The sequence below is a fragment of the Arachis ipaensis genome, chromosome B4, assembly GCF_059453495.1.
Source record: "Arachis ipaensis isolate K30076 ecotype BB chromosome B4, ASM5945349v1, whole genome shotgun sequence".
Classification (NCBI taxonomy): Eukaryota; Viridiplantae; Streptophyta; class Magnoliopsida; order Fabales; family Fabaceae; genus Arachis; species Arachis ipaensis.
The window spans coordinates 7,777,263-7,801,501 of NC_142439.1; the positions used below are offsets into that span (position 1 = coordinate 7,777,263).

At 37.6% G+C, this 24,239-nt stretch overlaps 2 protein-coding genes across 4 annotated transcripts; one reads left to right on the plus strand and one right to left on the minus strand.

Moving 5' to 3' along the window:
- The first annotated feature begins 3,118 nt into the window (after positions 1 to 3,118).
- Positions 3,119 to 5,508, plus strand: LOC107638704 (ARM repeat superfamily protein). Its single transcript, XM_016342066.3, has 2 exons — positions 3,119 to 4,688; positions 5,054 to 5,508. Exons 1-2 carry the CDS (start codon positions 3,357 to 3,359, stop codon positions 5,114 to 5,116), a joined length of 1,395 nt encoding a protein of 464 aa, XP_016197552.1. The 5' UTR covers positions 3,119 to 3,356; the 3' UTR covers positions 5,117 to 5,508.
- Positions 5,509 to 6,956: 1,448 nt separating this feature from the next.
- INT4 (inositol transporter 4) lies at positions 6,957 to 10,909 on the minus strand. Of its 3 annotated transcripts, none has more exons than XM_088484051.1 (7): positions 10,854 to 10,909; positions 10,254 to 10,452; positions 10,111 to 10,181; positions 9,510 to 9,845; positions 9,305 to 9,412; positions 8,105 to 8,710; positions 6,957 to 7,742 (listed from the first exon to the last, which is right to left on the minus strand). In XM_088484051.1, the coding sequence occupies exons 2-7, from the start codon at positions 10,384 to 10,386 to the stop codon at positions 7,248 to 7,250; spliced, it is 1,749 nt and encodes a 582-aa protein (XP_088340177.1). In that variant the 5' UTR covers positions 10,387 to 10,452; positions 10,854 to 10,909; the 3' UTR covers positions 6,957 to 7,247. The 3 variants fall into 3 exon arrangements, with proteins under 3 accessions (XP_088340177.1, XP_088340175.1, XP_088340176.1); XM_088484049.1 differs by having other exon boundaries at positions 10,634 to 10,888; XM_088484050.1 differs by lacking the exon at positions 10,854 to 10,909 and adding an exon at positions 10,659 to 10,757.
- Positions 10,910 to 24,239: the final 13,330 nt, after the last annotated feature.

Sequence of the window (24,239 nt, forward strand, 5' to 3'; positions counted from 1 at the left end):
GAACAACAACGCTCGTAGTTCAACTCATAAACTCTCTTAATAATGAAGTTTTAAATATATACAAATATATAATACATAGGATTTTTTTTCTTGGAAGTATACATATCAATCAACTATCAAAATTAAGCTTAATTAATCGTTTCCATTAGATGTTGGTCAACTATTATAAGTGTTTCCCCTTGAATATATAACTATATGATGACATAAATATATAATAAACCATATTAATTATAATAAACAAGGATCGTCATTATATTACTTTTTTTTTTAATTTAAGCTGATAAAAAAATTGTAAATAATTATATCTCTAATATTTTCACACAAAAATTGACTTTTTTTATAAATTTTTATTTTTTTAATTTTTTTATACTGAAATTCGTTTTTTTTTCAACAAAGATCTAACTTTAGATTTTTAGTCATAGAAACTTTAATATCATCATTTATATCATGATACTATTTTTTCTAAAAACTTATTAAACTAATAGAAACAAACACATAAATTATATCTTCTACATATAGATTCTATCTTAATTAAACATTCAATTCGCAATTTACTTGTTTAAATTATAATTTCGTAACTTTAATTTAGATACTAAATTTCTTAAGAACACTTCTTAAAATAAATTTTCAAGTAGCAAATTTTTAAGAAAAAATATATTTTAAAACATTAAATATATTATATAACATGATAAAAAATTATACTACTACTTTTTAAAATCTTACAAACATATATATATTCTTACTTTAATTTTGGTAAGATAATATTAGAAATATAATTATTTATATTATTTTTTTATCAATTTAAATTTTTGAAAAAAATGATTTTATGACAAATAGTATTTTTTTAAGCAACAAAATTTATTTCTTCATTAGTTATTCCACTATAATAATAACCTAATGTGAAATTATCTAAACTCTTGTTTGGATGTCTACTTCCAACTTCTATTCATTTAAGAAAATGTAGAATATATAACAATATTAATATTTTTCCTTCATTATTAGTTTAATGGTCTTGGTCTGCTATTAAGGCAATCGAACTTTGCATGCATCAGATAAAACCATTCCCTGCAAAATATGAACGAAACCAATATATATTTTGTCTAAATCTATGTCAGACTACGGTTTGTTGTGGACAACTCATAATGCTGCATTATTAGATAACAATAGAATTAAATTATTAATGTGCAGTCATACATATATAATGCCAAGAACGCACTGCAAGTATTTTAATTAATTAATTTGTATCATCTGTAGTCTAGATCCGTTCCATCAAAGATAGACACAATAATAATATTAACTATAATTTTCTATCTAGTGGTTACGTTGTATGTGTACATTAATTGTACGTGCAAAAATCATTAACGCAGAAATAATTAATCAAACTAATTAATTAATTAGTGAACCCGGCAAAACTATACGTTGTTATTGGTATAAAAAACACTACACATTTTGATTGGTCGCTTTTGAAGCCGATATCTCAACTTTTCTTTATTCAGATATGTTCATCTAGAACAGAATCAAACAATTGCGTACAATAATAAAGAAATATACAAAAATTATGTCACCACAAGTATTAGTTTTTATCAATTAGTTCTCTTTGACAGAAAGTTTCAATGCTCACTCTTTGTTTTATAAGAAATTAAATAAGTTCCTAGTCTACTTTCAGATTAATTAAAAGTATATATCCTAACCAAATTACGACTTAGAAAATTTTTTATAGTTAAAAATAATGGATTAAACATGTTAATATTATGATAAATTGATAATTCCGAAGGGTGGGGGCTTGGACTTATTATAACATCAACATCATATGAAATTAAGAAATATAGTACATATATTTTTGGGTGGTATACTATATAATTATGTATTTTTTATCTAGTAGTGATAATGATATGTGAATATAGAAGCTACTCCACCAAACTTAAAGTAGTAAAAGCAATTGCTTTTTCCACAGCACACAAAGGCACAGTGATATCCAATAAATAAATATTTGGTCATGCATGCCTAATTCTTTGATTGCATTTTGAAATTCTTTTAAATAAATATTGACTTAGGTACTAACCCATTAATTTTCCTTTTCATAATTGTACTTTACCGGGGTTGGGTTGACTGTTTGCTCGTAGGTTTCGAGGTTAATTTTTTCATCTCCTACCATTTTTGGTTTAATTTGATAAGTTAAAGATTAATTTCTTAAAAATAAATTTTTATTTAAAAATTTATTATTTATTAATTAATTATAATTAAAAAATTTAAAAAATAATATTTTCATTAAAATTTAATTAATATTTAATCAATAAAATAAATAAATAATCTTATATCATATTTATTTAAACAGATAAATAAAATGACTATTAGACTATTTTTTTTTTTTTTGGTCAAGTGAATTGGACAACCTCCAATCATAAACATTACACCCATGTTTCACACATACACAAACAACACACTCACACACACTACCATGGGTATCATGGTTCTTAAACCAAACTATTCGACTGTTATGTCATAAGGTTTTGCGTAGGGGCCGATAGTTCCCTCCAACATGCACGTGCAGACACAGAGTTTTACTTTTTAGAATAAGAAACAAAAGATCGGAGGCCCAGGAAAAAGCCCAAGCCCAGCTACATATGGTATAGTAACAGGTCATGAATGAAAACAGCGATTTGACTTGCCAAAAATAACCAATGGTACACAGATCCGACGGCGAATATATGGCGAGGGCAACACGTGGCGTACATTCCTGGGATTTGACAACTGTGTTTTAGTCTTTTCGTACAGCTCCAACCACAGAATCTTCAGAAAAAGTGGTTAAAAAATCAAAACTGGGTAAAGTGGAGTTGGAACTTGGAAGAGTGACGAGGACTTTTCAGTAATTTTGTTGGTGGACCTGAAATCAAGTTGAGTAGAACAGTAAAAAATGTAGAAAGGGGTCACAAAACGACGACGGTTAAAGCCGACGCTGACAACGCCAATTGAAATTATCTAAGTCCCATCACCACGGTTCGTTCACCTTCCGACATCTCTTCGATTCACCAGAACCGTCGATTATAGTGGGCCCTAGCTAACTCATGACAGACCGTCACCCCTACAAATCTGAGCGCCCTGTGAGGCTATCGTTCCCCCTGATACCAAAGCCACCCCACTCACATCAAGAACCAGCTATTTAAAAACTTCATTTCACAAAAAAAGAAAAAAGGAAAATAAATAAATAAAAGGCAACTTAATTATTCTGCTCTTGTTCCTTCAATCCTCCTCCAAGCACAATCTTCTTCACTTCACTTGCTACTATGAACTGAAACATTTTAAAGGTATACGCGATAACCGTTAGTGTTTCTTGTTTGGTTTTTCAGTTTGAGAATATGGTTTCGCTGGAGGAATCTGGCTCCAACAACACTAACCGTTTTCCGTTGGAGAGGAGCTACCACTCCGTGTCGGCGATTTCTCCCAAAACGCACCGTCGTATAGGGAGGTCTATGCGAACCATACGCTCCAACTTTTTTCAAGACGATAACAGCAGCAACAGTTGCTACTCTTTTACTGAGAAATCCACGTGCTTATCGGAGAACCTCTCCGACTCCGTCGTCGACCTCCGCCTCGGCGAGCTCGCCTCCAGGAACGTCATCAAGCCTACTTCACCCGTCCCCGATGAGGAACTTCTTGACCTCTCGCATGCCTTCAGTGACTTCTCCGCCTGCAGCAGTGACATCTCCGGTGAGCTCCAGCGCCTCGCATGCTTACCGTCGCCGGAATACGTCCAGAAGAGCAACGACGCTGGCAACGGAGGTAACCAGGAACAGGAGACGGAGCCAGAGCCTTGCGTAGGGTTTTTGCAGAGGGAGAATTTCTCCACGGAGATCATCGAGAGCATCTCGCCGGAGGATCTTCAGCCAACAGTGAAGCTCTGCATCGACGGCCTCCAGTCGCCGTCGATCGCCGTGAAGCGATCGGCAGCCGCCAAGCTCCGTCTCTTAGCGAAGAACCGCGCCGATAACAGAGTCCTAATCGCCGAGTCAGGCGCAGTTCCTGTTCTGGTTCCGCTGCTTCGGTGCAGCGATCCGATGACGCAGGAGCACGCGGTGACGGCGCTGCTGAACCTCTCACTCCACGAGGACAACAAGACGCCGATAACCAATGCCGGCGCCGTGAAGTCGCTGATCTACGTGCTCAAGACAGGAACAGAAACCTCGAAGCAGAACGCAGCGTGTGCGCTTCTCAGCTTAGCGCTTGTGGAGGAGAACAAGAGCTCGATCGGCGCATCCGGCGCGATTCCGCCACTGGTGTCGCTGCTGATGAACGGCTCCAGCCGCGGGAAGAAGGACGCGCTGACGACGCTGTACAAGCTGTGCTCGGTGAAGCAGAACAAGGAGCGGGCAGTGAGCGCCGGCGCGGTGAGGCCTCTGGTAGAGCTTGTGGCGGAACAGGGGTCTGGCATGGCGGAGAAGGCTATGGTAGTGCTGAACAGCCTAGCAGCTATTCAAGAAGGAAAAGACGCAATCGTGGAGGAAGGTGGAATCGCTGCTCTGGTTGAAGCGATCGAAGATGGTTCGATGAAGGGAAAGGAGTTCGCCGTATTAACGCTTCTTCAGCTGTGTAGTGAGAGTGCTATCAACCGAGCGTTTCTTGTGAGGGAAGGCGCCATTCCTCCTCTCGTTGCTCTTTCCCAGTCCGGTACTGCTCGAGCTAAGCACAAGGTCAGTTGGAGTCTCTCTATTTAGTTTCTCTTTATTACTCTTTAATCTTGTGCTTATATTTTCTCATTATAATATCTGCATCAAAGAGTTCTCATTCACTGAAACACGCCGATTTATCAAAAGTGTTCAATGTCAGTTAGCTTGCCTTGACCTGATAACGCTCACGTGATTCATGTTATTCACAACATATGAAATGGAATTGACCAAGGAGAAGGTCTTCCATCCTCCGCAAATTGTGCTATTTTGATTGAAAACTTGCTCATTATTATTTAATTTATTATTATTCTAGTTTTTAAATCTTACATGACCCTCTTCCTTGCTGTCCTCTTTCGTATTCAAGCTTATGTTTGCTTCTGGCTTTGCAGGCTGAAACACTCCTTCGATATTTGAGAGAATCAAGACAAGAAGCATCGTCTTCAAGTTCTTAAGGTGGAGTTATTACTACTACTACTTAGGGAGGTAATTAATTATACAATGTAATTGGTTATTGTATATATAGTGTTTTGCTTGTTTGTACAGTGTGTCCAACATAGTTTGAACGATGTCTATTGAATTTAGAAGCAGCTTAGCGAGTTATAATAGACTGACACCTTAGATGCATGGATTTTAGCTAGGTTTGGGATTTTGCTTTCCCTTGTTCAATTCGTTATGTTTCCCTGGAGCTACCTGGTTGTGTTTGAATTTTTTTTTTTTTTTTTTTTAATTAGGTTGTTAAATTTTCTTTGTTTTTAATGACCCTTGTTTTGTGAAAAGGGTTGCTGATTGTATCATTGTATGTTAATTTTCCTGCTTTTAGTGGAAGTACGGTCCTTTTACTACACTATTACCTCTGGAATGTTTAGTGATTAGTGTCCATAGTCTCCTATGGTCTAAACTCTAAACAGAGCTTGAGTTTCTTATATTGGATGTTGCTGAATGCATTGCCTAATTTATAGGCTATTAGATGAACTCTATCTGTTTAACACTTTGGATGTAACTCTCGACTGAAGCTGGTATTCGAGAGAATCTTCTGTAAGGTATGTTTAGTTATAGGGTAAAAATGAGGTGAAAAAGTACACACGACGTTCACCCATGGAAAATTTTCAACTCATTTTAACCCCCCAAGTAAACATATCCGAAGTCAACAAATGTATCAGCTTTTTTATACCCAGGAATTATTCATTTCATGGCTGTTTGCCTTGAAGGTTTGGACTATGATTGGCTGGAAAGTTGGGAGTGAAAATACGGAATATGTACTTATCTTAAGACATAGGCAGGGTAACCCAGAAACTTGTTGAGAATTCAGAATTGTCTGCAAGGTCCAAGTTGGTGTGGTGATTATTCAAACAATTATCAGTATACTACAGAAAATCAAAAGAATTATTCTATAAACGACAAGAGTCTTATAAAACACTTGATTATCAATTTCCTAAAAGGAGCGAATCTGATAGATTCAGTCAAGATGGGCCTTGTAATATTGGAGTTAGCTTTTATCCTTTTCCTCCTTCTGAATGGCCATTTAGATTGCGTACCTTATCTTACCGCAAAGATCTTCAACTTAAGATAAATGTTTGGTGGTGTTAAGAAAGATTAAGGACGAGAGTGGGGCATGATTATTAGTGTTTTCATGAATAATTTGGGTGGTGATCATGCTGTAGGTCCCTCGGGTGGCTTGTCCTTGTGAACGAAGCGGCACTACCGCTGTATTCTACCATATGAGATTCCAAGTTGCACCTAGAGCCCCACCTTGCAGTCAATTCCACCAAAGATTACATCATTTTTTGTTGTACAAAGTTTCCTCATCCAGCATCTCACATCTTGTTTTTTTATTTTCTATTAACTTTTCAAATCTTATTGTCCCTTTTAATAATCACCAATTAGCTGGCAGAGCAGGTATGTTTTGTCACGATGTTTGTTTGGAGGGTTGCACTTTCAAATCCAGAGTTTTGAATGATCAAGTGTCGGTGTTTGCAGTATAGTTCATGCACTTTAAAAGTATGAATATTATATAAATTATTATTAGGTTGATTGCTTGCATCATCAGAAAGTGAAGCTATTTAGTGATAATGAGATTTCTTTGGTTTATCTAAATATTTGAAGTTTCCTGGGACTTACCGGAACTCAACAAAGCTTGGGTTGTTGAGTTTCTCGTCAACTACACTACTTAGAGCTTACTCCACCATATCTTGCAATATCTTACTCAAAGTTACTTTCAACTTGGTTTCTACAATGGTGTGACTCCAAGACCAACCAAAAAGAAAAAGGAAAAGACACCAAGAGAAGAGAAAGAAAAAAAAAAACTGAAATTGTTCATAAGATTATTCACAAACTATACTTGGTTTCTTGTCCACTTAAAATTACCACACACTTATAATAATAGTTTTCTTCAACAGAAGTATTATATTGAGGTCTAAACCATGACCTTGCGGGAAAATTAAGCCTCTTATTTACGGATACTTGATAATTCCCCAACGACATTTATAAACAGCTTTTTCACCTCCAACTAATTCATCCACAAAGATAAAGAAAGCCAACCAATTATCTTTGTTGTTTAGCAAAGGAGACAAGTGGCTATTAGCATCAAACTACTCCTTGCTGTTTTAGCTCTTTCTCCTTGTTATCCTCTTTTTTCTTGTCAAATGGGAAAGGTCTGAACCCTTTCTGAAGCAACTTCTCAACCTCCTCAAACTGAAGCCCTTTGGTCTCAGGGACTAACATATAGATAGCCAAAAGCCCAAGAAAAGAGAATCCAGCAAAGAGGAGGAATGTGCCAGAGGAGCCTAATGCCTTTGTCATGCTCAAGAATGACTCACTCACAATGAGATTAGAGCACCAGTTGAAAACTGCAGCTATGCCTCCACCCAGACCTCTGAATCTCAATGGGTATATCTCCGAGTTCAGGACCCAAGGCACCGTTCCCATTCCTGGAGAGTATGCCAATATGTACAATCCGAGGAGTCCGACTGCAAGGATCCCGATTCTGCTTGGACAGCCCTGCGAAAACCATACTCGATGATGCTCATGGCACACGCCCCTGACACTCTTTGATGATGCCAAACATGCTCCAGGATGAAACTGGATCACAGATAAAAAGATATAGAATTAAGTCTTGCTTAATCAAGCTATGTATCATTAGGAGAAATTTCAGATTTTCAAGTAATATACTCTCCGTGTTCAAAATATCTGACTTAAAAAAATTGATAAGATAATATCAAGATACCGAATTCTCACTGTGACATATTTTAGAATGGAGGAACACAATGGAAAGCATGAGGCATACATGATATGACCATGCAATAGGTTACACGGTTCTTGAAAATATACTACCATGGTACCGATCATATATGATTGTGTATAGTACTTGTGCATCATTAAATGGTGAACAAAAAATTTTGATATTATTATATGAAACTGAACAGGAAGCTAGTAGAACTTACTTCACCACTACTGCTGCTACAAAATGCACATTCTGCTTGCAAACACTGCATGCAGTTCCATGAGGAGAAATTCGGAGTCTTTGTGTAAGCCTGGCATGTAGAGTTTGCACCGAAGCTGAGGGTATCCTTGTTACTAATGGTAGGAGAGTGGTGAGCTGCGAGGTTGAATATAACACTCAACGCTACGAGGCAAACTATAATGCCAATCATGGAGACTAGCATCAACTTTCTCCTTCCGAATCTATCAACGAAGAGCATACTCAAGATGGAGCCAAACGCATTCAGACCAGAAGTAACCAGAGAAAGCGCAAGAGCTGTAGAATTCGAGGCTATTCCAGCGAATTGAACAATGGTAGGGCTGTAATACATGACAGTGTTAATGCCAACAAACTGCTGAGTAACTTGCACTATGATGCCTGCGTAGAGTGCTCTTCGGATAACTTCATTAGCCAATGCACCCTTGAGTTTCTGTCCTAGGTTTTGCCCAATCAAGCCTTCCTCTGCCTTCTCTGTTTCGATGGATTCACGCATCAACTTGATCTCCTCTTCAACTTCGTTGGCGAGAAGAATCTTCGACAGAATCTGCTTTGCCTCGTCTTCCTTACTCTGCCAAAAAGAACTAAATTAGTATACATGAAATTGGCACCAATGTAAATTCTTTTGGGGTTAGCAGATGTATGAAATCAGAATTCTTGCTCCACATGATTGATCATTCTCATGTATTATTAATAAATTATTTGGGATTAATTTTTCAACTTTATATGCTTATATAAGCTCACATGACATCAACAGAGTAGCTAGATGTTAAAAATTATGGAATTTTAGTTTAAATCATAAGATTTGGTAAGGTTTCTAATGAGAGAAAATACTCATTTGAAATTTAAAAAAAAATTAAGGGCATTTGTTAGCAAACCCTTCACAGCATTGGTTTTTAGGAGACTGCTCGTGGCTCATGAGATACACAGGAAGAAGTTAACAAACATCTGAGTTTCATCATAATTATGTATCAGATATTCAGATATCAAACCTTAGCCTTGTCCTTGCTATTCAACATAAGAAAAAACAAACCTATATCTGTGAGTATTTTGTCAGAGACAGCATAAATTTCAGTAGATTAAGAATCATTCAAGACTAATGCATGGAAATTTCAATCTTCACCATCATGGAAACTTTTTTGCTTGGCAATTACTTAGTATTTACCTGCCTATACAGCCATCTAGGTGACTCAGGGAGGGATAACATCAATATGAACTGAACCAAAGCAGGAACGCCTGCTACACCGAGCATCCAACGCCATGTTCCAGGAGCCTTAAACAAATCAAATTGAAAGATCGATTAAAAAACATAAATCAATCAAACTACTCAATCTGTTCCATTTTATCTATCACTCTCAGTTTTTGCATACCCTGGTAAATGCCAAGTTGATAAGGTAAGAGAGGAATTGGCCACCAGTGACTAAGAAAGAATTGATGCTGACTAATGCTCCTCTGATCTTAGCAGGGGAGGCCTCAGATATGTACAGAGGAGCTGTCATGGATGCCATGCCAACTCCCAAACCAACCAAAATCCTCCCAATTAAGATAACCCATGGAGCTGGAGCTGCAGCCATAACTATTGCACCCAGAAAGAACACGACATCAGCCATTAAAAGTGTCTTCTTTCTGCCTAGCTTGTCATTCATCCACCCCCCAAATGCTGCACCAATTATAGCTCCTGCAACAGCCATGCTCACAATAGTTTCCTGCCAAAACAATGAATAATTATAACAATAATTACACACATGACAACAAAGTATTTCCATAAACAAAGCCTTGTCCCATTAGATCAATCAACAATTAAGAGAAATCAGGGTATCCACCACCGGAATCGATGGCGAATTCCCGGCTGATTCCCTCCTAATGACGGAATTCCATAGATGCTTTTCATGTAAATACTATAAAACCATATGATATCCTCTCTAAACATGAAAAGAACAAAAGGATGAGAAGATGAAGATGCATGGATACCTGGAGCCATGTTTTCTTATCAACTTGTTCAAAATCATCACGGATATACAACAAAGCGCCAGAAATAACACCTATAGGAAAAAGATACAATTATGAATTGTTGGAATGAAAGAAGGGGGTGTTACAGTTACTGTTATTAAAACCTGTATCATAACCAAAGAGAAGGCCTCCAATGCCAGCAGAAAGAGCGAGGCGCATAATATATGGTGATTGAATGGATCTCCGCCAGCATTCTGTGAACTCCGTCTTGTCTGCACTCTGTTGACCACCTTCCATTGTTGATGGAGGTTGAAAAATGCTCGCTTTCTGTGAAAATCAGACACAACCAATGCAGTGCAAGTTCTGCAAACCCGGAAGAAAACACGTTACTCGTTAGTCAATATTCAACACTCAACACTCAACTCTCAACTCTCAACTCTTGCTCATTTTTTATACTAAAGAATTCCATAAAAATTGAAACTTGAAACAACCCTTGCGTTACTTATAGAAACTGTTCTTAAATAATTTGATTTAATTTGTATGCCTTATCTGCGTAGAAAGATTTTGACCTTCACGTTCAAAATGTATGACCAATAATTTGACATTTTTAATTAGGGTTTAATTCTAATTCGAAGATATTTTACACAGTTTTCTATTAGTAGTGTGTTAAAATTATATTCTTTCTAAAAATAACTAAATGCAAATATTTAATTGGATCGGTTGAAAACAATGAGAAAAAGAAAAAAAAAAAAAAATAAGGTAACGTTATAACGATGGCAGGACTCGGTTCTCTGAACTTGAAATTGTTGCCGTGAGCGCTGAAATAATCTTGTCCTTATTCATGGAATAGATACTCTCAATTGTTACAAAATATTAACAAAATAAAATATAATTTTTTTAATATTTTTTATATTTTTTTAGTTTTATTTATAAAATTAATAATAAAAAATTTTCAATTATTAAAAATAATTAAAAAGATCCACTCCCTCTATTCACTTCTCTAGTTACAAACTAGAATACGAACAAACATAATGGATTTGCTATACATAAATCAAAAAATTAATAAATTAATTATTATATATTTATTTTACAGTTTAAATTTTATTAAACTATTTACTCGCACAGTGTATTATAATTAGTTTTTTTATATATTATTTTATTTTTTCATAAAAATTATCAGTCAAAAAGTAATTAAATTCTTTATAATATTATAATTAGATTTTTCATAAAAATTTAACCATGATTATATTCATATATGATATCTAAATTTTTTTATTTGCATAATATAACTGAAAAATAATAAAAAAATCTTATGTAAAATTGAGTCATTTGTGAAGTATTTAGTGGCATAAAGTTTGATGAAGATGAATAAAGAAGTCGTATTTGATTTCTGAGTTTAGAAGCAAGTTAGGGTTATCTAATTATTAAGACCGTATTCATACAATAAGGTGTGACGAATTGATGGACATGCAGCCAAATTAAAGTTGAGTGTCATGTAGACATGTAGTCAATGTATGTGTCTGTCTTTTGTAAAGGAACAATGGCAAATTCAATTTTTATTTAGATTTTAGATACATACCAAGAATTTAGTTAATTTTGCCTTAAAAATATATTTTAAATATATAATAATAAAATATTTTAATATATTTAATATATTTAAAATGTAAAAAATTATTTTTAATAATCTTTATAAAATACTTTTTTGTAGTATTTTAATTTAAACGTATATTCTTAAATAGGATTTGTTTTGAGAGACTAAAACTTTAAAAAATTGAAACTCATTTTTTAATATTTTTAAAAAGGTATAAACACAAGGAATTAAAGTATAAAAAAATATTTTAATAATTAAAAGTATTTTAAATTAAATAAAATAATAACATATAACTTAATTATATATATTTTATATTAAACATAATATAAAAAAATTAACTTAATCTTAATTTTTTATTTTTTATTTTTTATTTTTTAAAAAAAATTTCAGTCTCAATCTCAATTTCAATCTAATCTCAATCTCCTTTTTAAGACACAATTTAGCAGAACCAATAAATTAAGGTGTGAAAAAGGAAAATATTTAATGGAGCTTGACGTGTGGATGATAATGGTAATTATCCACAGTCTCCAATGTGCATAGTCATTCAGACTCTGTCGCCAGTTGGTACTCATGCATTCTTAGTATAATTCTGATATTGATGATTTTCATGGAACGCTCTTCAATGTTATTTAATGTTTGGATTATTTTGTTTTACATACTTATCTCAAATTACCACTTTTTCTATTTGCATTTTGATAACAAGTGCTCCTAAAGGGAAAAAAAAATTGTAAAAGAAGTCATAAGGCAATAAAGGAAAGAGATTAAAATTATTATTAAATTGTTTTGATTTCAGAGTAATTAGTTTTTTATTTTAGAAAATTTTGATCATCTAAAAACACTCTTTAAAAATACTATAATTAAAAGGTTTACATAAAATTATAAGCTAAATATAAAATTTTAAACAACTTCTTTTGGTTTTCTTAATTAATATTTTAAGATACTTTATTTTACCTAAATTCTTTCTATCTAAGAATAGGATTTAATTATCTGATGTCTTTGGAGTATATTTTAAAAGGATAATAATAATTTTTAATATATTTGATACATTAAAAATATTAAAACAAATATTTTTCAATAGTTTTTAATAAAATATTTTTTTTGTAATATTAATGTGTCATATTTGTTGGAATAAATTAATTTTATTAACCTAGATCATTTAGATTAAATCACAAAAAATATATTATATTAGGGAAGCGTACCTTTACTCATAAAAGTCAGAAATTGATGAAAGAATTTGAATTTTGTGGTTTTTTTCGATCTTCTTCAACCAAAGTCTACTGTCCTAGGCGGTAGAATTGTGACTCTTTTGATGGAGAAAGAGCAACAAAGACGACTTTGATATATTGGAAATCGAAACCTGAAGGCCTATTTATATTTGAGTGTGACACCCATTGAACCCTAAAGTCTAAATAAAATAATATCTACAGTTCAAAAGATAATATATCTAAAATCCAAAAGATAATTATCTAAAGAATAAAAGATAATATCTTATTTTATTCTCATTTAATTTCAAATCAAAAGTAATAATAACTTATTCAATTTAACATTTATAACAATAAATAAAATCACCATTATATAAATTATTTAATTTAAAATAATACAATTTATAATTATAATTAATATATATATATTACTCACAAGTCACAAATAAATTTAAAAATTAAAATAATTTCTTAACAATATTAACACGACTTTTAAGGATAGTAATGTTTACGTATTTAGTGGTTATTCAAGACATTTGTGGAGTTTAAGGGTGGATAAGATCATGATCTCGTGGAAGATAAATATTTATAATAGTGTCTGAATTTTACGTCAATCAATAATCGTCTTAAATGAACCACCAATTTTTTTGTAGATTTAATTACGTGTAGTTATATTTACGAAAAATTAATAGTTAAAAATTATTAAATAATTTAATAAATTTGATTTAATTATTATTTAATAATTTTTAATTATTAATTTTACATAATAATAATTATATGTTAGTTTCCATCAAAATTTTTATAAATTTATACTTCTATATATTTATACTATAGATAATGAGAATATGAAAAGAATAAGTGTCTAACTTCTTTTTAAATACTTTTCATTATATATATTTTATTAATAATATCTTTTTATATCAAATATTTAAATCTAAAACCTTTTGATTAAATTATAAATAGCTCACTATCTCAATGCAACTAATTATATTTTTATTAATTTTACATAAACGAATTAATCAATATGCATATTAGTAAGTATACAGTATTCCACTTTAGCAATCCTTAGTTTCGATATAAATATCCAATTACAAAAGGTTCACAAGTAACATTCGAATTAAAAAATTTAATTTTGATGCACTTAATGTAGTATAATTAATTAATTATTTACTTAGTCAATAATAATAATTATTTTTAATAATATCGATTACGTAATTAAATATAATATAAAGTTATTTTATATCGATAATATATCAAAATTAAATTTCAAATTAAATAGGCATGTCGTATACTCACATCTAAGAAAAACTTGAAAGAAACAATAAATATTAGTCAATAATCAATTAACATAAAGTTTAAGAATTTGTTTAAAAATCATTTAAGATAATAAATTTTTTTAATTTAATTCCATAATTTAAAATGACTATAATATATTAATAGAATAGAATTTAATTTCTTAGTTTAGAATAATTTTTATATGAATTGAATAATTTGCTTCTTTAATTTTACAATTTTATCATTGACAAAATTATTTTATTAGTTATAAATAAGAATATTTTTAATATTTCACATATTAAATTTGAAGAGTGTGAGAATTGATTTAGAAATTAGATCCTTTTTAATCTAATTTACAAATGAAGAAAATTTTAAAATGAAAATTCTCAAAAAAATCTAAATCATTTATTTTTACTTGTTTTAAAATAAGAAAAAAAAATTAATTCTTGTTTGAATTTTAATTGTTAGTATTTCAAACAAACTCTAAAGGTGTCATTTTTATATTCTGAATGTATATTTTCCGAATTTTGAATGTAACCAATTTTTTTTTTAAATTCCTTATCAACTAATTTTTATTGTTTTTCTAAACATATACTACTATAAGAAACTACCAATTATTGTTAGTGCCACCAACCACAAATATAAGCGCAGAACTCTCTAGAGGATCGCCCAATATATTAAAAGGGAAAGTATATTATGGTTGCATACTTTTATCTTATTATATACAACTTGGACAATATTCACCTTTCTGAATTCTGACTATACACGTTGCCATGTTAATTATTTAGGTACATGCATGCATCACTAGCTAGTGAACTCAAGGGGAGTTCATAGTCCATCCATGCATATGCTTCATACATTCATTAACTATATCGTATACATGCAATAATCCAATCCAACATATGTTAAAATTAATGCTTTTGAAACTAGATGATCATGCGTTATTATTCATGGCAAGTGCCAAAGTAAAAAAAGAAAAAGACTAGGAAAATCAAACACTGCTACTCTTATTTATTGTTTCTTGGAGTGTTTTTAATTTGTGTGGAGTGTACAATGTACAATAATAAATCAATATTCGATGAAGAGAATAAAGGCACGTACAAGAGATTAAAATACACGTCCCACTAGAAGGAGGAAAGAAGGCACAAAATATAAAAAGAGAATTTAGTGCAACTTTTTTAGAAACAGAATTTTCTCCCTGTTTTGAGTGTTGAGATTCACCAATTACCACCCCAATTATATTGTTCCCTTTAAACTTGTGCCTCTAAAATGGCATAGGCTTCACATATATTCTTTATTCTTTCTTCTCATGAATGACCAATATGATGAATTAGATAAGGTATCCTTGTTTTGGATTATATAATTTGCTATACTTTGTGTTCGTTACCTGAGAGATATCGGGTGCTCGGCGAGTCGGGTAACGGTGAAAGGGTGAGAGGGTGATGCCTTGGACTAATTTGGAGCGGGTGTAGGGTTGTGGGTTGAATGCTGGCAACGCCGGAGGTGGTGTGGACGAGGGGGGTGGCCACCTGCAAGGACATTCTGACGATCAAGTTAGTGTCCGTACGAGGTGATAGCTAAATTAGGTAAGATGATGCGTACCTTGGGGGGAGAGCTGGCCTCTTCCCTTATATACCGTGCTGGATGGGCCCATAGATGACCTAACCCACTGGCCAGGAAGCTTCTATGAGCTGTCCTGGTACACGTGGGGAGGAGCAGGTCGTTCTGGTTCCCGGGTCGGGGCTTCGGGTGCTGCCCCGAGGGTACCGACCCGACCAGTCGCTGGGCGTGGTGACTTGGACCGCCTAGTGGCTAGTCGGGCGTGCTTCGGATCGGGTGTTGGGGACCGACCCATCAGGTTGTCCCTGATGTGGGGATGGTTCGGGGCTTGGGTCAGAGGCGGTGCTCCGACCCGTTGGCCTGTCGGGCTGGACTTGTGGCGGTCCGTAACAGTGCCCCCAACGCGCCAGCTGATAAACCCCAATTTTGTGGTTTATCTTGTGATTATTTTGGGGGATTTTATCACCTTTTCCCACATTTATTCAATGAAATAGCATGGTTTTGTAATTCTCTCTTAATTTGTGCTTAAGTGTAAAAACATGATTTTTAGGCCCTTAAATTGGTGATTTTAATTCACTTTAATTCCATTCGATGCCTTGATATGTTTGTTGAGTGATTTCAGGTTCATAAGGCAAGTATTGGATGGAAGAAATGAAGAGGAAAGCATGCAAACGGAGAATTCATGAAGAAATGAGCAAAATGGAGAATTGAGGGCCACGCGCACGCGTCATGCACGCGTACGCGTGAGTAGAGGTTTTTGCCAGCGACACGCACGCGTCACCCACGCGTACGCGTGACGCTTGGCACGTGACCCACTTAAAGTGAAATCGCTGGGGGCGATTTCTGAGCTGCCCAGGCCCAAATCCAACTCGTTTTTGAAGGTATTTCATGCAGAATTCAAGCTTGAGCAAGGGGGGAGCACTTAGTTAGTCATGATGAGCCTTTAGTTAGCTTTCTAGAGAGAGAAGCTCCCTCTTCTCTCTAGAATTAGGTTAGGATTAGGTTAATTTCTCTTGGATCTAGATTTGATTACTTGATTTCATCTTGTTTCCTTTATGATTTCTTGTCTTTATGCTTTCATTCTCTTAGTTTGTGATGTTAATTTTACTTTTATGCCTCTTTTATGTTCATGAATACTCATGTTGGATTTAGATCTCTTTAATGCAATTTAATATTTGATGTTCTCTTAATTGTTGACTTGATTTGTGATCTTACTTTTCTTGTAATTGGTAGTTGATAGATTTATATTTCTTGCACTTTTACTATGCTTTCCATTTATGCCTTCCAAGTGTTTGACAAAATGCTTGGTTGGATGTTAGAGTAGATTTTGAGCATTCTTGGCTTGGAAAGAGTAATTAGGTAATCTTGAGTCATGGATATCCAATTCATATTGGTGATCTGGAGTTGTTAGTTAGTATGATTTCCATTGACTCTAATCTCTTGCTAATTCCGTTAGTAAGTTGATTGGAATTTTTGGATTGAGATTAACTAGTCTTGTTTGACTTTCTCTTATGGAAGATAACTTATACCTTCTTCCAACCTTGGAGATGACAAAATAGGATAAATTCTTGTTAATTAATGTTATTAGTGACTAGGATGGAGAGCCTATGATCTCAATCCTTGCCATGAATGTCTCTCTCTCTTTATTACTTGCTTTCTTTAGTCACTTGCTTGATTTACTCTTCTTGTCATTTAAATTCTTACCATTTAATTTCTTGCCCTCTTATCAATCAAACCTCTTGTTCTTCATAGCCAATAATTGAACACTTCATTGCAATTCCTTGTGAGACGACCCGAGGTTTAAATACTTCGGTTAATTTTTATTGGGATTTGTACTTGTGACAAAACCAAGTTTAATTTGATGCGAGAGTTGTTTGTTGGTTTGAAACTATGCTTACAACGAAGTAATTCTTTTTCTATAAGAAGGAAATCTAGACCGACGACAATTTTCTCTTATCACCAACCTTGAGGTTTGAAGCTCGTGGCTAGGTGCGTTTGTCCTACTCGCCGAGTCGGGATGTGTTCTCCTTCTCGGGAGTTCGTTGATGGCGTTCGTGTTTCTCACGCGTGTCTGGTTTGTTTCTTCGCTAGTGCTATCTCCTTGGCTTCGGCGTTGGGCATTAAATGTCCATCATTTCATGATTTGAAATTCGCATGAAATGGCGATTGTGCCCTTGCCTTTTGGCGCTCCTCCTCGACGGTTACGCTTTTTGCCTTCTTTTTATTTTCATAATTTTCTCATTCCTCCATTCTTCTTTTCTTCTTCTTCTATTTCCTCATACTGCTGCTGCTTCCATTCTCTTTTCTGCTTTCGCTGCTGCTTCGATCTTCTCCCTATTTTTGTCGCTGTTTCAACCTTCGGTCTATTTCTTTGTCTTTTTCTGGTACGTTGTGTTTATGGTTTTCCTTGCTTGCTTTCCCTTTGTGCATTTCTCCTTATGCATGCCTGGGTTTTTGCTTGTTTTAGTTTTGTTTTCTTTTAGAGGGGGGTGCCACTGGGTATTTTCTTAGCTTTTGACTGGGTTCTAGGTTAGTATAAGGGTGCATAGAGGGTGGTTCAGGGAGTTTGTAGCTTGGTTTTCTTGTTTTTAGGATTCCCGACCTCCCGTGCTAACTGAGTGGTACCCCCGCTGTAGGTATGGCCGAGCGTCCTGTGATTCCAAACATGGCTCAGCGGCTGCTAGCCGACTTCGTCGACCACTACGCATGAGTTACTTCCGAGGTGAAGGATACCCCATCCGGGGTTACCCGAGAGAGCCTCCAAGAACTTCGCCAGGCTGGACTCTTGTGCGGAGGGGGTCCCGAGGAGGCGTTCTATCAGGTCTACGTTCCTGCTGACCGGGAACGCGTATGCCATAAAAATTTGGCGTCTCCTCGTGTGGTCGACTGGTTGTGGGTTTACAGGCCCATGTTTACTACTCTGGGAGTTCGCCTTCCGTTTTCCCCCTTTGTGATGGGTTTGTTAAATCGGTGAGATGCTGCTCCGTCGCAGCTGCACCCGAATAGCTGGGCCGCTATTCGCTGCTTTGAGATGGTCTGTGAGTACTTGGAGATCCCGGCCTCCGTGAATGTCTTCCTCTATCTCTTCCTCCTTACCAACCCTTCTCGGGAGGGGAAGACGAAAAAGGGGTATATGTCCTTCAGGGCTCAGCAAGGTCGTAGGATCTTTGGCCTCTTCGAGGACTCCTTTCATGGTTACAAGTCGACTTTCTTTAAAGTCAGACCGGTTGAGGGCCATCAACCTTTCTGGCTCACTACCGAAGGAGAGAGACGGATCCCGACCTGTTGGAGCTTTGGTGCGGGGTCTGATTACTTAATCAAAATATCCTATGATTGGTTGAGCTCGGAAGAGTGTAATATTGCCGACATCTTGTTGGCTATTTTTGGCGAGAAAAATCTTAATCCTCATATGGTTATGGAGGATCGGGAGATCGGTCGGTCGTATGTTGGTGAGTTCTTTGTTTTCTTGTATTTTGCTTAGTATTTCACTTTTCTGCTGCTCACATTTTGTTTTTAGTGTGTAGTTTCCATGGCTGGTGGGAAGACTACTATGGCTGATCTGATAAACCTCATTCAAGGGAGTGATGAGGACTCCTCGGTGACTCCTTCGACGGATCATGGTCAGGAGGTCGCTGGCGAGGTTAGTGGTCAGGTCGCTGGGACAGGTGGAGACAGCTGAGGTCCCTCCTGAGAACACTTCGAGGAACCCAGATGTTGAGGAGGAGGTCCTCTTTAAGGAGGAGGGTCTGGGGTCTGGTGATGATGACCTTCAGATCATTAGTAACCCAAAGAAGAGAAAACGGGACTCGGGAAAGGCTCTTTCTGTTATGAAAAGGAACTTTGATGTTGGGGGTTTTATCGAGTTCCAGTTGCTCCCCGGCACCGAGGAGTTTTTCCGGGATACCGACCTCTCAGGCCAGACAAGGTGGATCTATCACAGCCTTCTCCGAGCTGCCGCTATTGCCAAGAAGGTGGAACCTGTCTTGGGAAATATTCTTATTTTAGAGGGAAAACTTCGGAGCTCTCAAAAGAATTTGATGGACTCGAGATCTCGGGAGGAGTCTCTGAAGAAGAACTTGTCTGAGCAGGAGGAGAAGGTGAAGGAGGATGCCAAAGAGATTAACAGGCTGGTAGAGCGGGACCTCTCTTTGATGAAAGATTTGAATGCTTCTCGTGGTGAAATTGATGCTGCTGAGCAGAAGGTTAAGGATTTGGAGGAGAAACTTGCTTTGTCAGAGGGCTCGGCTAAGGCTGCTCGTCAGGAGGTGTCTGCTTTGAAGAAGAAGAATAGGGAGATCGCAAAGGGGGCTCGGGAGGCCGTGAAGCTAATTGAGGAGGGGATTAAGGATCAAGTGGCTGTGTTAGCTCCCGACCTTGACCTTTCCCAAATTAGGGCGTTCAAGAAGGTTGAGGATGGGAGGATCATGGATATCCATATGCCCTGAGTTTGATGGCTAGCCTTTCTTTCTTTCTTCTTTTTGTTCTTGTCGCTTTTGTTTTTTGGGCCCGTTCGTGGCGCCTTTGGTTGTAATGAATACTCATATTTTACTTTTAATTTAGGCCGTTTAATGTTTTGTACTGATATTTGCTTGCTCGGGCCGTTGCGGCTTTGCTTTATTGTTTTGCTTATCCGGGCCGTCGTGGCCTTTTTTGGGGTTTGGTTTACCGTTTTTATGGTATTTACCATTTTTTTTTGCTTGTTGCTTTTAAGTTCCGCATTTTAGCTTTGGGTCCCTTTGGTTCCAGGGGTGATCAATCCTGGGTTTCCGTTAGGTCGACCGCTCATCGTTTTGCCGTTTTGTTGTATTGGCGTATATCTTGCGAAAGACAAAGTTACTGCATATGCATATGTAGAACTTAAAACAAAGGAATGATGTAATCTATAATTAAAAGATGGAAGTGAAAAAAGAAATGGAAAGGAAATTAAAGTGTTGAGGGAGCAGGGTCGTTAGGTCGTGTGGTCGCTTCTTCTTATGAGTAGAACCTTTTTAGGTTTACCATGTTCCATGTCCTTGGCACCTCGCTTCCATCCAACCTCTCCAGCTTGTAGGCACCCTTGCCGAGGACTTCTCTTACCTTGTAAGGTCCTTCCTAGTTCGTGGCCAGCTTGCCTTCTCCCGGGGTTGGCGGTCCTATGTCGTTGCGTCGTAAGACCAGGTCGCCTTCCCCGAGGCTTCTTTTTAGAACTTTGTTGTTGTACCTTAGGGCTATCTTTTGCTTGATTGTTGTCTCTGTCAGATGTGCCATCTGTCTTGTTTCGTCAACCAGGTCCTTCTTGATTGCCTCGTCTCCTCCTCCAAGGAGTAACCTTAGACTCAGCTCCCCTATTTCGACTGGGATGACTGTGTCGACCCCGTATGTGAATCGGAAGGGGATTTTTTCGGTAGATGATTGGGGGGAGGTTCTGTAAGATCATAAGACTGAGGCTAGTTCATCTGCCCATGAGCCCTTCTTCCCTTCAAGTCGTTTCTTTAGCCCTTTTAATATAACTTTGTTGGCTGCTTTTATCTGGCCGTTGCTTTGGGGATGTTCGACTGAGAAGAACTTTTGCTTGATTCCTAATTCTGAGAGGAATTCTTTGAACTTCTTGTCGGTGAACTGCATCCCATTATCCGATATGATGGATTCTGGGATTCCGAATCTGATAACTACTTGCCTCCACATGAACTTTTGACAATTTGCTGAAGATATGCTGGCTAGCGGTTCAGCTTCCACCCATTTGGTATAGTAGTCTATGGCTACTATTAAGTATTTCACTTGTCCTGGCCCGGGTGGGAATGGCCCTAAGAGGTCGACTCCCTATTGGGCGAAAGGTCGTGGAGCCATTATCAAACTGAGTTCTTCGGGTGGGGCTTTATGGAAGATGGCGTTTTCTTGGCATTTTTTGCATTTTTTGACGAACTCCTGAGCATCCGACATCATTGTAGGCCAATAATATCCTGCCCGGACAATCTTTCTTGCTAACGACATTCCCCCGATATGGTGGCCACAACACCCCTCATGGACTTTGCTTAGGACGTAGTCCGTTTGGTCGGGAAGTAGGCACTTGAGTAGTGCTTGGTGGAGCCCTCGCTTGTATAGCTGTCCTTGTATGATCACATATTTGAGGGCTTCCCTCCTGGTGGCTTGTGCTTCTTTCTCGTTCTCAGGGGCTTCGTCGTGTTCCAAGTATCGGATGATAGGGCCTATCCATGAGGGGGGCTTGGCGTTTGGGTTGTGCACAAGATGATTGCTGGTTCAGTTGCCAGCCCTTGGATTAGAGACCTGTTTCCCGTTCCGGGTTTGGTGCTCGCAAGCTTGGAAAGGAGGTCTGCTCGGGCGTTTCTTTCTCTAGGGACATTCTGGATCACTACTTCCTCAAAGCTTTTGCATAGCTCTTTTACCTTCTCTAGGTATTTTTGTAGTAGTGTGTCCCTGGCCTGGTAGCTGCCGTTTACCTAGGAGGTGACGACCTGGGAGTCGCTGCTAACTTCTACCCTTGATGCTCCAACTTCTCTGGCTAGGATTAGTCCTCCTATCAATGCTTCGTACTCTGCTTGGTTGTTGGAGACTGAGAAATCGAACTTGATCGACTGTTCGTAAGCTACTCCTGCCGAGTTCTCGAGGATGATTCCGGCTCCTCTGAATGTTTGGTTGGATGCTCCGTCAATGTGGAGCTTCCACCGCGTGCTCAGTATGTCGGCTGTTTCCCACGTGACTTTTACCAGGAAGTCGGCCATTGCTTGGGCTTTAATTGCCTGGATGGGTTCGTACTGCAAGTCATACTGAGACAGCTCTACTGCCCATGCCATCATTCTCCCCGCAAGGTCAGGTTTATGGAGGACTTATCATATAGCCTGGTCGGTTCTTAGGATGATTACGTGCCCTTGGAAGTATTGCTTTAGCCTTCTGGACGAGGTTAATAGGGTGTAAGTCAATTTTTCTAGCTTGGTGTACTTCAGCTCCGCTCCTTGGAGTACCTTGCTGATGAAGTATATTGGGTGCTGAGTCTTGTCTTCTTCTCGGACAAGGACTGCTGCCATGGCTTGTGTGGTTACCGCCAGGTATAGGTACAGAGGTTCTCCTTCTCTTGGTTTACTGAGCACGGGAGGTTCTGAGAGTATCTTTTTAAAATGGGTGAATGCCTATTCGCACGCCGGGGTCCACTCGAAGGTGATCCCTTTCTTCATTAGATTGAAGAATGGGATTGCCTTTTCTGCTGAGGCTCTGACGAATCGGGACAAAGCCGTAAGTTTCCCGGTGAGTCGTTGCACGTCTTTGATGCATCCTGGGCTTGTCATCTTGAGGACGGCTTCGTACTTGTCTGGGTTGGCCTCTACCCCTCTTTGCGTTATTATGAAGCCTAGGAATTTCCCTACTTCCATGGCAAATGCGCATTTGAGTGGGTTGAGCCTCATCTTGAATTTTCTTATTGCCTTGAAGACGGCTTGGAGGTCATCTATAAGGTTGTTCGGTTCTGCTGTCTTCATCAGGATGTCGTCGACGTAAACTTCTACCGTTTTGCCGATGAGGTCGTGGAAGACCTTGTTCATTAGCCTTTGGTAGGTGGCTCCTGCGTTCTTCAGTCCGAATGGCATTACCTTGTAGCAATAGGTGCCTCCTGGCGTTATGAACGCCGTTTTGTCTTCATCAGGTCGGTGCATCGGGATCTGGTTATAGCCGGAGTACACGTCCATGAAGCTGAGGAAGCGATATCCTGCTGCCGAATCCACCAAGGTGTCAATATTGGGGAGGAGGAAGGAGTCTTTAGGGCATGCTTTGTTCAAATCGGAGTAGTCGACACACATTCTCCACCTCCCGCTGGCTTTTTTGACGAGGACGACATTGGACAGCCACGTCGAGTACTCGAGCTCTTTGATGAATCCGGCTTCTAGTAGCCCAGCTGTTTGCTTGGCCACCTCGTCGGCCCTTTCTTGGGACATCTTTCTTCGCCGTTGGGCTACTGGCTTGGCGTCCGGTTTAACGGCTAGTCGGTGAGACATGACTTCGGGATCCAAGCCTGGCATGTCTGATGGTGTCCATACGAAGAGATCGCCGTTCGCCCTTACAACCTCCATGAGGGGGACCTTGAGTTTATGAGGTAGGTTCTTGTTTACGAAGGTAAACTGCTATGCCGACTTTCCTATCTGGAACTTCTCCATGTCCCCTTCTGGTTTCGGCCTTGGCTTGTCCTCCATCCTTACGTCCAGGTCTGCCAAGAACACGCCGGCTGCCTTCTTAGACTCTTTCCTTAGAGAGAGACTGGCGTTGTCGCAGGCGACCACCGCTTCTAAGTCCCCCCCCCCAATGGAGCCAATGGTTCCCTTGTCCATTACGAACTTCATCATTAGGAATTTAGTACATATCACGGCTGAGAACTCATTGATGGTCTTTCTCCCTAGAATGATGTTGTAGGCTGTGGAGTCTTTGAGGACTACGAAGTCCGCCATAACCGACCTCCTGGTGTCTCCGGTTCCTAGGCAGATTGGGAGGGAGATTGTCCCGTCGGGTTTTATATAGTTGTCGCCTAGTCCCATGACCCC

Coding starts and splice junctions, on each gene's coding strand:
- LOC107638704 (XM_016342066.3), top strand. CDS start 3,357: ATGGTTTCGCTGGAGGAATCTGGCTCCAACAACACTAACCGTTTTCCG. Junction 4,689..5,053: donor CTGCTCGAGCTAAGCACAAG/GTCAGTTGGAGT, acceptor CTGGCTTTGCAG/GCTGAAACACTCCTTCGATA.
- INT4 (XM_088484051.1), bottom strand. CDS start 10,386: ATGGAAGGTGGTCAACAGAGTGCAGACAAGACGGAGTTCACAGAATGC. Junction 9,846..10,110: donor ATAAGAAAACATGGCTCCAG/GTATCCATGCAT, acceptor TTGTTTTGGCAG/GAAACTATTGTGAGCATGGC. Junction 8,711..9,304: donor CTAGATGGCTGTATAGGCAG/GTAAATACTAAG, acceptor TCTTTTTGGCAG/AGTAAGGAAGACGAGGCAAA.